The 13,955-nt window shown below is 39.3% G+C and overlaps 1 protein-coding gene and 1 long non-coding RNA gene across 3 annotated transcripts; one reads left to right on the forward strand and one right to left on the reverse strand.

Annotated features, from left to right (window-relative positions):
• The first annotated feature begins 790 nt into the window (after positions 1 to 790).
• On the forward strand, positions 791 to 2,630 carry LOC112559847 (histidine N-acetyltransferase-like). The gene is made up of 3 exons (XM_025231302.1): positions 791 to 985; positions 1,359 to 1,592; positions 1,916 to 2,630. The coding sequence occupies exons 1-3, from the start codon at positions 809 to 811 to the stop codon at positions 2,477 to 2,479; spliced, it is 975 nt and encodes a 324-aa protein (XP_025087087.1). The 5' UTR covers positions 791 to 808; the 3' UTR covers positions 2,480 to 2,630.
• LOC112559849 lies at positions 905 to 13,633 on the reverse strand. Of its 2 annotated transcripts, XR_003098410.1 has the most exons (4): positions 13,385 to 13,633; positions 12,333 to 12,460; positions 11,974 to 12,185; positions 10,936 to 11,551 (listed from the first exon to the last, which is right to left on the reverse strand). It is a non-coding gene; the product is annotated as an uncharacterized LOC112559849 (long non-coding RNA). The 2 variants fall into 2 exon arrangements; XR_003098412.1 differs by lacking the exons at positions 10,936 to 11,551; positions 11,974 to 12,185 and adding an exon at positions 905 to 961.
• Positions 13,634 to 13,955: the final 322 nt, after the last annotated feature.

Here is a 13,955-nt window from a genome sequence, read left to right on the forward strand (position 1 = left end):
TGTAGCCGTCTTTTTATCTTAGTAAGGCCCCTACTATCCTGTAATGTTTATACTTGTGTGTGTGTGTGTGGTCTTTATTCACTGTAATTGTATGACAAAAAAGTTTTGTCATGTGTTGTAATGCGAAATAAATTGCTACAAGCTTATGCATTATAGAAGGATAAATAACAGTAACGATGATAAATTTAAGAACAAATACAGAAAACATAGACAGGAGCCAAGTAACAAAAACAGGGTATCGTGATTTTGCAAAAGGAAGACAAGCAGGGAAGTAGCATGAAGCGGAAAAAGGGGGAAGAGTGTGAGAAAGAACTGACACTGTGTGGACTGTTGTTAGGAGTAATGTCTCAGGAAGATGTGCCTGTTTATTAGACATTTAGAGGGTTCAGTAGTGGGAAGGTGGCGACATGGCAAATATGAAAAAGGGAGGGAGTTCCATTGTTTCGCTGAACAGTAACTAACGTTGACCATACGTTGTTATTCTGGTGACAGGAATAGTTAGGACTAAAAGTGTAGTCCTGATGGGACGAGGAGAATTTTTTCAGTCTTTATGATCCTAGTAATAGAACAGACATATTAAATAATGTTTATGTTATTTTTGGATCGACGCAATTGCAGTATCTGAGAATAAATGACCTGTACTTTGTTCATAACAGTTACAAGATTTCTGGTGTGAAAACAATCGGCTGACTACAAGGTATCCGGTTTGTCTCTAATTTTTGTACAGGTTAGGCCATTAGAGGTAGACAAGGACTGAGTTTTCACCCGACAACTTGAGAACATTCCCTATCACGCGGCTGTCAGTGACATGGAGCAGATCCCATCAGATGAAGAAGTTTGTGTGGCATCGCTGGCTGACCGAGACTCAGTCGTGGCCATAGCCGATGACGTGTACAGCGGCCTGGATTATCTCCCTGCCACCTACCCGTCTCTTGTAGAAGGACCCGGCGTTCGTGGCTACCTTTACAAAAAGGGGGGCAAAACTGTACAATTAATTATATATATATTTTTGACAAAGTTTAGATACATTTCTACATAATTATTCGTTTCTTTTCGCCAAAATATTTTTTCACTTATCAGATGCTCCAAATGTATCTACTGTTATTAATTGTTTTCAAGTACCGTCGAATGTAAGGTCCGCAACGTTCAACGTCTTAAAAAAGAAATCCATGCGAGCTACTTTAAGGTCTACAAATTTCATTCTTACTTGTCAACTGTTTACTTTTATTATTTAAAAATTATGTAATTAACTCGTAAGAATTTTTTTTCGAATATTTCAGTTTTCTTATGTTAATAAGGCAAATTAAATGCAACATGCAGTGAAATGTATCAATTGTATCTAAACACCTTTGGTGCAGATTTCATTTCTACACACTCAGCTGATAGACGGAGGACGGACTATGTTACACAGTACAGCAAGAGTGGCGCCTGAATACAGAGGAAAGGGAGTCTTCGGGAGATTTCACAGACTAATTCGTAACAAATATATCGGGACACCTAACCTTTGCTACATTGCCTTAGCGGTCTATGATATCACCATGACAGCGATTGGACAGAAGCTTCTAAGAACGAGCAGACAGGTCACCGAGAAAGTATGTTACACCTTGATAATGTCAGAATCTATTTTAATGTTTCATAGAAAGAAAGTGTTTCTAATTGTCACAAAAATAAGTACATACTCTTAGAAAGCAATTTTATTTCCTAATAACGTATTTGCTAAAATGCTATGAAATTTCTTATTAGACGATGGAATGTTAAAAAAGAATTGGGATTTTGAGCTTACAAAGTTATAACTATAGGTTTATTTTGAGTGTTTATTGGGTACTGTAGAAATATTTTCTAATTAGGATTATCCCAATGTCTGTTTTAAAAGTTTTTGCAAATCAAAACTTAAACAGCATTATTTATGTTTCAGACAATCGCAACTGTCGAGCTGACATCATTTGACGTTAGTTTCAAAGTAGATAAAACTACATTGCTTCCTGGAATAAGAAAATTCTCTACTGACGACATGACATCTATCATGTCTTGTGAGGACAGCCGCCTTCACCATCTCTTTCCAGAAAGAAGAATTATTCTCGATCAGAAGCCATACCGACTGATGGCAGCTAACGTGCCCCTCATCAGCAACACCTGCACACACCGCGTCTTCCTGGCTACAGACGCCAAGAGTCCTCCCTTGGACACAGGCTTGCTGTCTGTCCCTACAGTCCTGTCTGCAGGAAGCTACTTCACTTGCAGTAAAGGTACCCGGTACATCACAGATCTTTTTGGCGATGGAAATGATGAAGAGCTGCGCGCGCATATCACGTGGCACCTGTTGCGATCAGCTGACGTAGGAAACGGAAATGTTGTCTTCAGCATCTTTCACTCCAGAGGGTTGGATGACTTTCTCACAGACCTGGGCAAGACCTTTCCACTGAAAAAATTAAGTTTGTCCTACGAGAAACTGATCGTGTTAGAACAAGATGTGTATTGAAGGTCGAACGACCCCGTTAGCAGTCGCATGTGAACAGCAGTCACCCTGTTGTCTAGTGAAGCACCAGGGAATTTCAATCGTTTGAATATTGTTGCTGTTTTTGTGATTGTGTGTGTAGCTATAGTACTACCTTTTTATACCGCTTCTTACTTTTTTTTAATTGAAGGAAGGAAAAGGATTTAACAACATGTAAAAGGATCTATTTAAAAGATTTTAAACTTATTTTAAAGGTTATGATTTTGGTGAAAGCTTCTATGATATTACAATCAGTATCGTTTAATCAAGATTTGATGAATGTGCAACCGTGAAATTAACTTGCTATTCATATTTAATATCCAAATCACTTATATTTGACATGACTATGCATATAACATGCATTTCAGTCTCTAAATTAACAACTGAAATGCTGAAATATATTTGGTAAACAGCTCGGATTTTAGAAAACTGCTCAAAGGACTTTGACTAGTAACTGGTTGTTTGCATGAGGTCAGATAATAATAACAAGTGTTGGCAAATTATTTAATTATACCTTTGGATACAAGAGCATTCACAAACGGTGATGTGACACATGTTGCATTCATTCTTTTCATACTAGTAGAACAGGGAATGATCTGGACTGTAACCACTGTACAATAATATTGCTGTGTTAGCAATATAGCTCATTAACTATAATTAAGCGGATTATCTTTTTTATTGTTTTACCAGAAATCATAACAGAGATGTAACTTTTCAATGTTTTCTATTATTTAGCTAGATATATTGTGTGTAGGAAACTTCTGGCAATCTCTTTGAATGTGCTTCAAAACAACTAGTTTATATAAAGAGCTTACAGATATTTACTTGACGTGTTACTTTTAGTTTGTTTGGCTTTTTATTTTACTTACTTTGCTGTGCTATGAAGGTATCATGTAAATATGTCTATAGTGTATCTTTCTGCTTAATCATATTACTTTAAGATAAATAAACAGAATAACATTTTTTTTTACTTTTTATATCTCTTGAATTTATAAAGCAGCTTTGAATGTTATTCTCTATGTGGACATGTTGTCTGTGTGTGTGTGTGTGTGTCTGTGTGTGTGTTATAGTGCCTAGTATCAAAGTTATGATCTTTTAAATGCAGTTTAATGTTAGACTATATAAGGTATTGGACACATCTGTTTTCAATCACAACAGACTACTCACATCATTAGTTTAATACAAAGTGTGAACTTAATCAGAGCTAGACGTGTTGTAGGACCCTATCATATATCGTCGACCTCAGCAAGCTGGGAATGGACGTCCTCCGAAAAACTTTGTTCTTGTAACTATGCACATTGAAATTAAAGCAAAAATGTATGAAATACAAAGATATGCGATAAACTTTGTCGAAGTCTGTCATTTTCTCACAATCATTCATGTTCTATTCTCCTAAAATGCTGCATGCCGAAACATTCTTGTCGTTCATGGTTACAGCACTGCACTCTAAGCAAGAGGTTTGCTTTCTCAACACCACCGCGGAATACACTAGACGAAACATGAGAGTATGAATTTATACCTTTATACATCCTGCATGACAGAATCGTTACGTCCCGATACACCTGAACACGTTCACAGCTCGTCCATTGGCTGATGGCTGACCTGACCTGACCTCGTTTGGATCCCACTGCTCTTTCTCTGCATGTGGCATCTGTTTACATGACTGGCTTCTTTATTATAATACAGCCTCAGCTGAGGGTTCGGCGGAAAACTCCAGTTACCTCCCTCCCCCTCTATTCACTCAAGCCTTCATAACCTAAACAGTTTCACTCGCCATCTTTACCTTCGTGTTGTTGACGTGTTCTTGTGAAATCTTGTCTGTAGACGCGCATGTCGAGAATGGAAGAGGAATATATACCCAGATTCCGGGAAATAGTGTCTTCTTTGATGTTTATAATTAAAATAAAATGTGTACACCACTATTCGACTGCGCATTGTTTTGTAGAATCATCCTATATCAACACAAACCTTTCCTGAGTAGCTGAGGTTGTAGCACTGTACCGAGTTAAAGATGTTCAAGTGGAAAGCACTGAACATCACCTTGTAAGACTTGTGTGAGTCAACCCGCCATGAGCTGAGTCAGTGAGTGACATTCAAAGTGTGTGTTGATGCCCTGTAGCGACAAGTCGACAAATTTTTGTTGTTTCGGGTCACAGCACTGCACTCTAGCCAAGAGGTTTCCTTCACAACACCACCGACGACTACACCACTGCAAGTTTTACTCCAAGTATTTTTTAAAAAGTTTGAAAATAAACAAAATGACAGAGACTTCCCCCCTCGTCGTACTGTGGTCTACTACATCAGAGTCAGCTTGTGTCGAGATGGCGGTCTTAGTCCACACTGATCCTAGAGCTAATAGTTGAAAAATGTCAAAGTAACATAATTGAATCATCAAACATTTTTCGTTGTTTACAAAAGTCCTTTCCTAGAAGTTGTTTCTTACACCAATATGTTTTCAAAGCTTATTCTTTCACTTTTACACATTGCCATCAATGAGTTCTATATTTCTCTCTGCAGTTTTTGTTGTGTGTAAGTGTAAGAGAGAGGGTCTAAGCAGGGGTGGGCAAAGTACAGCCCCTTCCACACTGTATAGTGAAAACATAACAAGTGCACTTCACATTTTGGCAGACGTGTTAGAAAGAGATTAATACTAAATTTAAACATATAAATAATTTTAAATTTACCACAACGCACTTCTTAGTGAAAATACTCGCAATGATAAATTAATGGGTTAGGGCAGGGATGCACAACCTACGGCCCGCGGGCCATTGCGGCCCGCAAAACTTCTGCCCACAGTGCAGGAAATCGGCATGTTAGTAATAAAAGAAGACCTTAAAAAAACAAAAAAAAAAATGAAGAAGAAGTATTTATCCCCACGTAGGGGCGTTTCCCAATCTGTTTTTCGATGGACGAACATTTCGATTCAGTGCTCCGACTTGGTGTCTCTACGATGAGGCCGGACATTCAGAAGTTGGTTTCGGGAAAACAACTTCAAATATCCCACTAATTACTACATAATTAATGGTAAGTACAACTTGTTTCTAATAAAAAAATGGTATCTGCTCAATTTTTTTTTCCTTTTTGTATTTTTGCGGTGAAGTGGCCCGCGACACGGCTGTCCGAAATGGATATGGCCCGCAGGCCGAAAAAGGTTGGGCATCACTGGGTTAGGGTAAATAATAATTATAATAATCATTGCAAAGTTTTATATAATTATATCAATCCAGACTTAATACAAAAAACTTTATGTATACCAGTTTATCTACAAGAATTTTACCGACAAATGTAAGTGGGAACTTGTACAGCTTTACTCGCCCTTCACTGCAGAACAATTTACTGACTTGTACAGTCTGAATGGTTCGCATGCTTTTGCAGATATCAGTAGACACAGGAGACATAAAACTAACTCAATCATTTCAGCTTCCGAAACCCATCCGTTAATTATTCGTTAGGTCAATTCTGGGTCAATACTTCCCATTTACACTGCAAATTCTAGTCCTAATCACAAACCTATGATGTATTTGAAAGCCAGCTCCATTTTGTATTTTATAGAGTATTAGACTTTTCTGTTATAAATTGAAACGAGCTACTCACAGAAGCATTGCAATTTTTGCTTTGCTTTGTCAGGTGTTGTCGTTATGATTTACACGGGAGTGGGGGGTGGTGTTTTACGCCGTGCCAGCAACTGAGGGTATACGACGGCAAGGCAGCCAGCCCTGTAAACATGCAGAGAAAGAACAGCGTGCCCTAACCGAGAAATGAACTCTGGGCAGCCAACCTTCACTGTACTGGTGACAGGCGTTAACCGTTGCGCCACCGGACCGCTGATTTACACGGGAAGAGGATTATGCAGATGCCCTTGCCTACACTAGACTGTGATTGGTCAGTTACATCACGAGGTGGCGCTGACTCGATGAATAGCTAGTTACACAAGACGACCTGGAATATATATTACATTCTGTTTGGTTTCGTCACTCAGTAGCAACAGCGGCAGCTTCCACGCTAGGACTTCTATAGCAAGTTTGTCTCTTTTTGTTATTGATGTGTCTTACTGGTTACTGGTTGTTTGTAATGATTAACTCTCCGTCGTTTCCGTCTTTTCCTGTTAATATGAGTTCAAACGGTTTGTACAATATTGATCCGAGCATCTATAACACAATGTCATATATTCATGGATATAATGCTGTGCCTGCGCCATTTTTATTCTCTTCTACACTATGTCGATACAATTAATGCTTTTTTACAAGGTGAAGCAGCAAAACCGTACGTATCTCAACGTGACTACACGAGACAGTGACATGGAGCAGATGACTTTGGACGAGGAAGTCTGTGTTGCGTTGTTGGCTGACCGAGACTCGGTGGTGGCCATAGCTGATGACGTGCACAGCGGCACCGACTGCCTCCCCGCCACCTACCCCTCCCTCGTCGAAGGACCAGGAGTTCAGGCCTACATTTACAAACGAGGAGGCAAAACTGTAAATATAATTATTTAATGTAGCGACTAAGTCTGTTCATAGACTTGTGAGGGTTGTTATGAAATTTCTTGGTAATCTCATGAGTCTTAAATTCAAAGTGATTGAACTAATTTGCTGTGTCGCTATTTTTTATAACTTTTTTAGTCATTGAATTAATTTATATATACGTTGATAGGTTGGATTTATAAGCACTCACCTGATAGACGGAGGAAGGACGCTGCTAATCGCTGCTGGAAGAATTGCACCGGAATACAGAAGGAGGGGACTGTACGGACATTTTCTCAAACTTGTCATTGACCGACACATTCAGTCACCTGACCTTCGCTACATTTCTTTTATAGTGAATAATAAAATCATGGCAGTGAATGGAGAACGACTTCTAAAGACATACACAAAGGTCTTAGAAAAGGTGTGTCATTTATTTGAAAACTTGAGAAATTAACTTTCGTGATAATTGACTTTCTGAAATGCCATGACATGGAGCCGAGCAGCTTTCTCACAACTCCACTACACTGTGAACATCTGGTCGAGTATTTGAGAAAGACCTGCTACTTGTATGTCCTCGACTACATCACGTGACTGCTGTTGATGACTTGTATGTTCACTACATCGTGCGCTTGCAAAGCGTTCAGAACAGCGCCGCGGCGACACGACCCTTCTACACCACCACCGAAATACCCATATTGTACAATGCAATTAATCACTTGTCACCAGTAATTAAAGGTCATATTTTAACTTGTCATAGTTAATGTTTAGCATTTTAATATTTAGAGTTGTTTGTCTATTAAAATGCGATCTGTATTTCTTCGGTTTCAGACCTTGACAAGCGTCGAACTCACATCATCTGATTTTACTTTACATGAAAAAAGGGAAATAAATATTTCAGGAATGAGAATGCTCTCTAATGACGACGTAACATCTATCATGTCTTCAGTCGACATGATCCATCTATTCCCAAACGGAAGAATGATTCTGGACTGGAAGCCATACCGAGTGATGCCAGAGAACGTCCCCATCATCACCAACACCTGCAACCATCGCATTTTTCTGGCAACAGACGCCGAGAGTAGTTCCCCTTTGAACAGGGCTCGCAGTTCTCTCCCTCGAATTCTTTCCGCAGGTAGCTACTTCAGGTGTAAGATAGGTACCTGTTATGTAGCAGATCTTTTTGGTGACGGAAGTGAGGAAGAGCTGCGTGCGCACATCACGTGGCACATTCTGCGTTCCGCTAAGACGGGCAACGGCAATGTTGCTTTTCTTGTATATTACACCAGAAGCTTGGATGACATTATGGCAGACCTGGGAAAGACCTTTCCACTGAGAAAATCAAATCTGCCTTTTAAACAGCAATTTTTATTGGAACGAGAGTTGAAGCACGGCTTTCTCTGAAGTGCATTTTGTTAGCCATCCTAGATAGTCCGACAGATTGAGGTTTGTCGGAAAGATAGTCAAGAGTCTAGTTTATATTTTAAGTCAGTTGATGGCTGAACCTTCAAAGCCTTACGTTTGTGGGTCATAGGATGCCGTTGACTAGTTCTGAAGAGCTAGAAAGATTAAAATACATCCCACTAGCACATGCAGTTGTCTCTTCTAAACAAGACTAAAAGGAGGGTTATAGCCTCCTTGTACAAACTGTGGAGTGAAAGTGAAAAATTGTCAACAACCGAGAAGCTAAGAAGCAGATTGCAAGTTTATGGCAACTGTGCACATATATGGTGTATATATATATAATTCCTTTCACGTAATAAATTTTCCTTCTTATAGTTATATTTTGTATTACATATCAGCATCTATTTTCTTGATTGTGTGGAAGCGTTGAGTGCTGAGTCAGATGAGAGTTATCAAACTGTGCGACAGAGTGAGCATCACCGTTACAATCCTCAACACCTCCCTGTCTTCTAGGCAACTACTGTTGCAGGTTATTGAACTGTATCGTCGCCCGCCAGGTGTATCTGTCAAGTCAGCACCTGCTGTTCTGGGTTAATGGAATGTATCATCAGCAGTCAGGCGGATCTGCACAGTCAGCACCTACTGTTTTCGATAATTAAAGTGTATCGTCGTTAACCAGGTGTGTCTGCATAGTCAGCACCTACTGTTTGGGAATCTGCAAGTGTATATCATCGTCAACAGGTGTGTCAGCCAAGTCGACCCTCGCTGCTCTGGGGTACAGACAAGGTACTGTCGTCAGCATGGTGTGCCCTGTCAGCCCAGCGGTCCCAGTTTAGAAGAGATTTTCAAGGAAGATTATTCAAGGAAGTGTAGATGTGTGTGTGTGTGTGTTAGTGTGGACGTCCCTGGACACCACCGACCGTAAGTGAGAATTTTGGGAACTATTGAAGTAGCATTGGTTTATATAAATTGAACGACGGAGAAGTGGAGAGTCGTCTATGACACTGATGTGCGAATTTTGGTTTACAGTTATTTACAAGTAATGATTTGAGTTACATAACCATTGTTGCCCTACCTTAAAATAAATACAAGCTCCCGCATAATATAGTAGTAGAAGCCCACGTACAGAGACGACTCATCAGAAGGTCTCTTCTCACGACCCAGGAAAGTTTAGAAGATTCGGTTATCGTCTTGTAGTGTTACCGACGGTAAATGAGCCCAGAAAGACAGTAGTTCTGTTAAAGATCAAATTTAAACCTTCCCTACATGCCTGTTGTGAACAAAGGCAACAATGACATTGAGTTATGTGATATGAGGGTCAAAAATCTACTTGGAATGTGGAATTCCATGGCTTTCCGTGTTTTATTCGAGACAACCTTTGTGAAGACACTGAGCAAGTACAGACCTCAACATATACACATGCGCAAAGAACGAAACGTGTAAAGTCGACAAAGATGAGTTGATTGAAACAACAGACCAGACTAGAAATATTCCAAGTAGACTATAAAATGACTCAATAACTACAATGAACAATTATGATGTCAAATTCAGTTATTTCACTTAGTAACACTAGTTGGCTAATTTGAAATTAACGACGATTAGTAATTATCAGAGAAGCCATATGCAGATAAATCGAAAAATTTGAAGTTAAAGACATTTCTATGTATCACTGGCGTAAAGATGAGGCTTGTCAGTTAAGTAACAATTACTGTAATTGCTGATTCTCATATTAACCCTCTAAAGTCCGCTGGGGTCCATAAGGACCCGAACCAAAGTTTCGATATTTATAAAACGCAAATCGTTCACATCAGCATTTTGAAATTTCTTGACTTTTACACTAAGCATGGATGCAATGTCTCCAAAATTCGTCCGCAAAGTTAGATTCTATTTTCTGTATTTTATCGTATATACTTGAGTGCAATTTGAGCTGTTAGAAGTACCCACTGCTAAAAAAAAAAAAAAAAAAAAAACACCACCTTGTGAGATTGAATTTTTCCCTTCGCGACACTCACACACTCCAAACCTATGTAACTCACAAGTTGGGGACTAGAACCTGTGGTGTTAAATAAAATGTCAAAACATATATATTACAAAAACTAACAGCACATTTCAAATTTACAAATAAATGGAGACTGGTTTATTTTGGTGATGAGTCAAATCCTTTTTGCAAATGAAAATGTAAATTGCACTCCGTCATGAATAACAACATAAAAGCCACCTTTACCAGAAGCTAATCTTTTGTCACCCCAATGGGTGGCCCTGTGGAGATGTGGGGCAAGCCACGGAGCAGGTCCTACAGGAGTGTAGTCACGTCCAGGAACGCTAATGTATACTTTGCAATGTTCTCAATTTTTTTTTAAATTAAAGAAGTTGCCAATTCGAAATATATTTAAAGCTTTTTTCGAGCGTATATGCAAGTGCGTACGCTCGAGTGCTCTAGTGCAAAGTAGGCTTTTAACTTTAAACAGACACCTGTTCTGTTTGTTTTTTTCTTTTGTAACTTCGAAGATTGCTTCATTCCAAGTTTAAAAAAAAAAAAACCTCCAAGAAATAATCACTACCTTGTAGGGGCTTTTTTTATTCTCAATGATATTGATATACACACACAACTCGTATACTCTCAATGGCGCACGAGATGAATATATATATATGTAAATAAGGTCAGGTGTAATTCCTGTTCTAACATTAAAATTTCCAAGTCGCAGTACACATTCATTGTCCTAATTAGCTCACGTTTCTTTAGTTTCCCGAAAAGCTCATCTGCTATCTTAAACTGAGTTTTCAAGTGGCACATACACCGCAGCACCAACAAGAGTTAGAGTTTTCTCTTTGTATGGAATACTTATTTCAAAAGAGTAACATTGTCTGAAACCAGCCAGTTACAGGTGTATCTACAGTCTCGCCCTCGTCCTGTGAAAACTCTCACTCACTCCCAACGACTGTACTGCTGAAGCCTGTCATTTTCATAGGTTAGTGTTAGTACAGCAGCTAATAATTAATTTTCAGATGCTGGTTGTTGTTGGGACTGAAGCGAGGCGACTCTGTGTCCAACTCGACCGTCACGCCTTTATTACCTCCCCTACCACCAGTAACAGCTGTCGCAAGGATAGAAATCGTGTTTTCCAGTGTGATCACTTCATCGCCGCTAGTAGGCTTGAGGATCGACAGTGTCTCGTTTACCTTTGATAGGATCCTGAAATAACGAAACATTGAATAAAAATCTACAAGGTTAAAAGTTGGTTAAAACATTATCAATGTTAATGAACTCCCACACCTAACATTTATTGACAGTGTGCAATAAAGAAAGTGAGAGACCACAATGCTACATGCACAGCTTCTGGATAACTGACTTTTGGATGTAACTTCTACCTGGTGTCAGCATTTAGTTGATTTAGTTAGTTAGCTAGTTTGTTTGTTAGTATCGCTGTAATAGAATAAACAGGACCTTGTGTTGTTGTTCGGGCAACGCTACTTCAAAAACACGAGAAGCAAGGACAATATTTTGTGTTCATGGCAGTTACAAACTTTTTATTATAAAAATTCCGCCCAACTACAACGTGTATGGAATGTGTGTCTCATCTCTTTTACAGGGTACAGGGCACAGCTAACCCCTACTGTGTTTTCACATCCCAGCTCGAGAACATTCCCTATCGACAGACACGGCTGTCAGTGACATGGAGCAGATTCCATCAGATGAAGAAGTTTGTGTGGCATCGCTGGCTGACCGAGACTCAGTCGTGGCGATAGACGATGATGTCCATGACGGCACCGATTATCTCCCTGCCACCTACCCGTCTCTTGTAGAAGGACCAGGCGTTCGTGGCTACCTTTACAAAAAAGGGGGCAGAACTGTAGGAATAGTTATTTGACATCTATTTCAAATAATTTACATTACTTTATGATAATTATTATTATTCTTCAGCCAAGACATTTTTTATATAGTGTAAAAGCGATTAATAGTAATTGGTCCTTACCAGTCAAGAACGTAGATATTTCGAATGTATCAACTGATATTTATGTATGATCAAGGTCTTGAACAGTCCATTACTGCGTTAAGGTTCGCAAACTGTCTTATTCCGTGAGCACAGTTTGACTAGTTTTCCTATTAAAAAAAGAAAAGGATATTATATCAAATCGTAAGAAATACGACTTCTTGAATATATCAAGCTGCCATCAGCTAATAAGGCAAATTACATGTAACACGTAGTGAATTTTATAAATTATCTATTGATGCAGATAGCATTTCTACACACTCAGCTGATAGACGGAGGAAGGACGCTGTTACACAGCGCAGCAAGAGTGGCGCCTGAATACAGAGGAAGTGGAGTCTTGGGAAGATTTCACAGACTAATTAATAACAAATACTTCAGGTCACCTACACATTGCTATATGGCCTTTACAGTCTCTGATATCATCATGACAGCGATTGGACAGAAGCTCCTAAGAAGTTACACACAGGTCACCGAGAAAGTACGTTACACCTTGAGAATGTCAGAGGGTTTTAATTAAATGTCTATGTAAATAATGAAGCGCTTCTAACTGTTACAAAAGTAAGAACACACTCTTAAAGCAATGTAATGTGGGAAGAATGCATTTGCATAATTGCCCAGTGTGATGTAAAAATGTTTCTTTATATTTATATAAGCGATTGTAACTATAGGCAATAGGTAAACTTTTAAAAGGAAATTATATCTATGCATTATTAGATTAAAAAAAAACTGAACTCATAAAACATTCTGTTCATTGCAGAAAATAACAACTGTTGAGCTGACATCATTTGATGTTAGTTTCAAAGTTGATAAAACTACAACACGTTTTCCTGTAATAAGAAAACTCTCTACTGACGATATGACATCTATCATGTCCTGTGAGGACGGCCGCCTAAGCCATCTGTTCCCAGATGGAAGAATTATTCTAGACTGGCAGCCATACCGACTGATGGCGGCTAATGTGCCCCTCATCACCAACACCTGCAAACACCGCGTCTTCCTGGCTACAGACGCCAAGAGTCCTCCCTTGAACACACCTTTGTTTGCTCCCCTGAAGGTCCTGTCTGCAGGAAGCTACTACAGGTGCAAGAAAGGTATCCTTTACGCATCAGACCTTTTCGGTGAGGGGAGTGAAGAAGAGCTGCGCGCGCATATCACGTGGCACATGTTGAGGTCAGCTGACGTAGGAAATGGGAATGTTGTCTTCAGCCTCGCTTACACCAGATCTTTGGATGACATTATGGCAGACCTGAGCAAAACGTTTCCACTGAGAACATCATGTCTGTCCGACAAGAAGTTGGTCTTGTTAGAACAAGAGCTTTCTTAAAGAGTGATGTCCCTTCTCCTAAGTAGCTAGAGGGGATTAGCTCTCCGTCGCTTTTCGTCTTTTCCTGTTAATCTGAGTTCAACATTTTGTGCAATATTGATCTGTGCATCTATAAAGCAATATCGTATATTCCTGTATTTAATTTTGTGCCTACGCCATTTTTCTTCTTTTCTACACTATTTTATTTCTACTGCCACGTGAGCGCCATCTTGCAATGACTGACATGTTAGGTCTGTGCATCAGCAGTCATCTTCAGGCTGATTCCTTTTCTACAATTGCTA

The sequence above is a fragment of the Pomacea canaliculata genome, linkage group LG3, assembly GCF_003073045.1.
Source record: "Pomacea canaliculata isolate SZHN2017 linkage group LG3, ASM307304v1, whole genome shotgun sequence".
In the NCBI taxonomy this organism is placed as follows: Eukaryota; Metazoa; Mollusca; class Gastropoda; order Architaenioglossa; family Ampullariidae; genus Pomacea; species Pomacea canaliculata.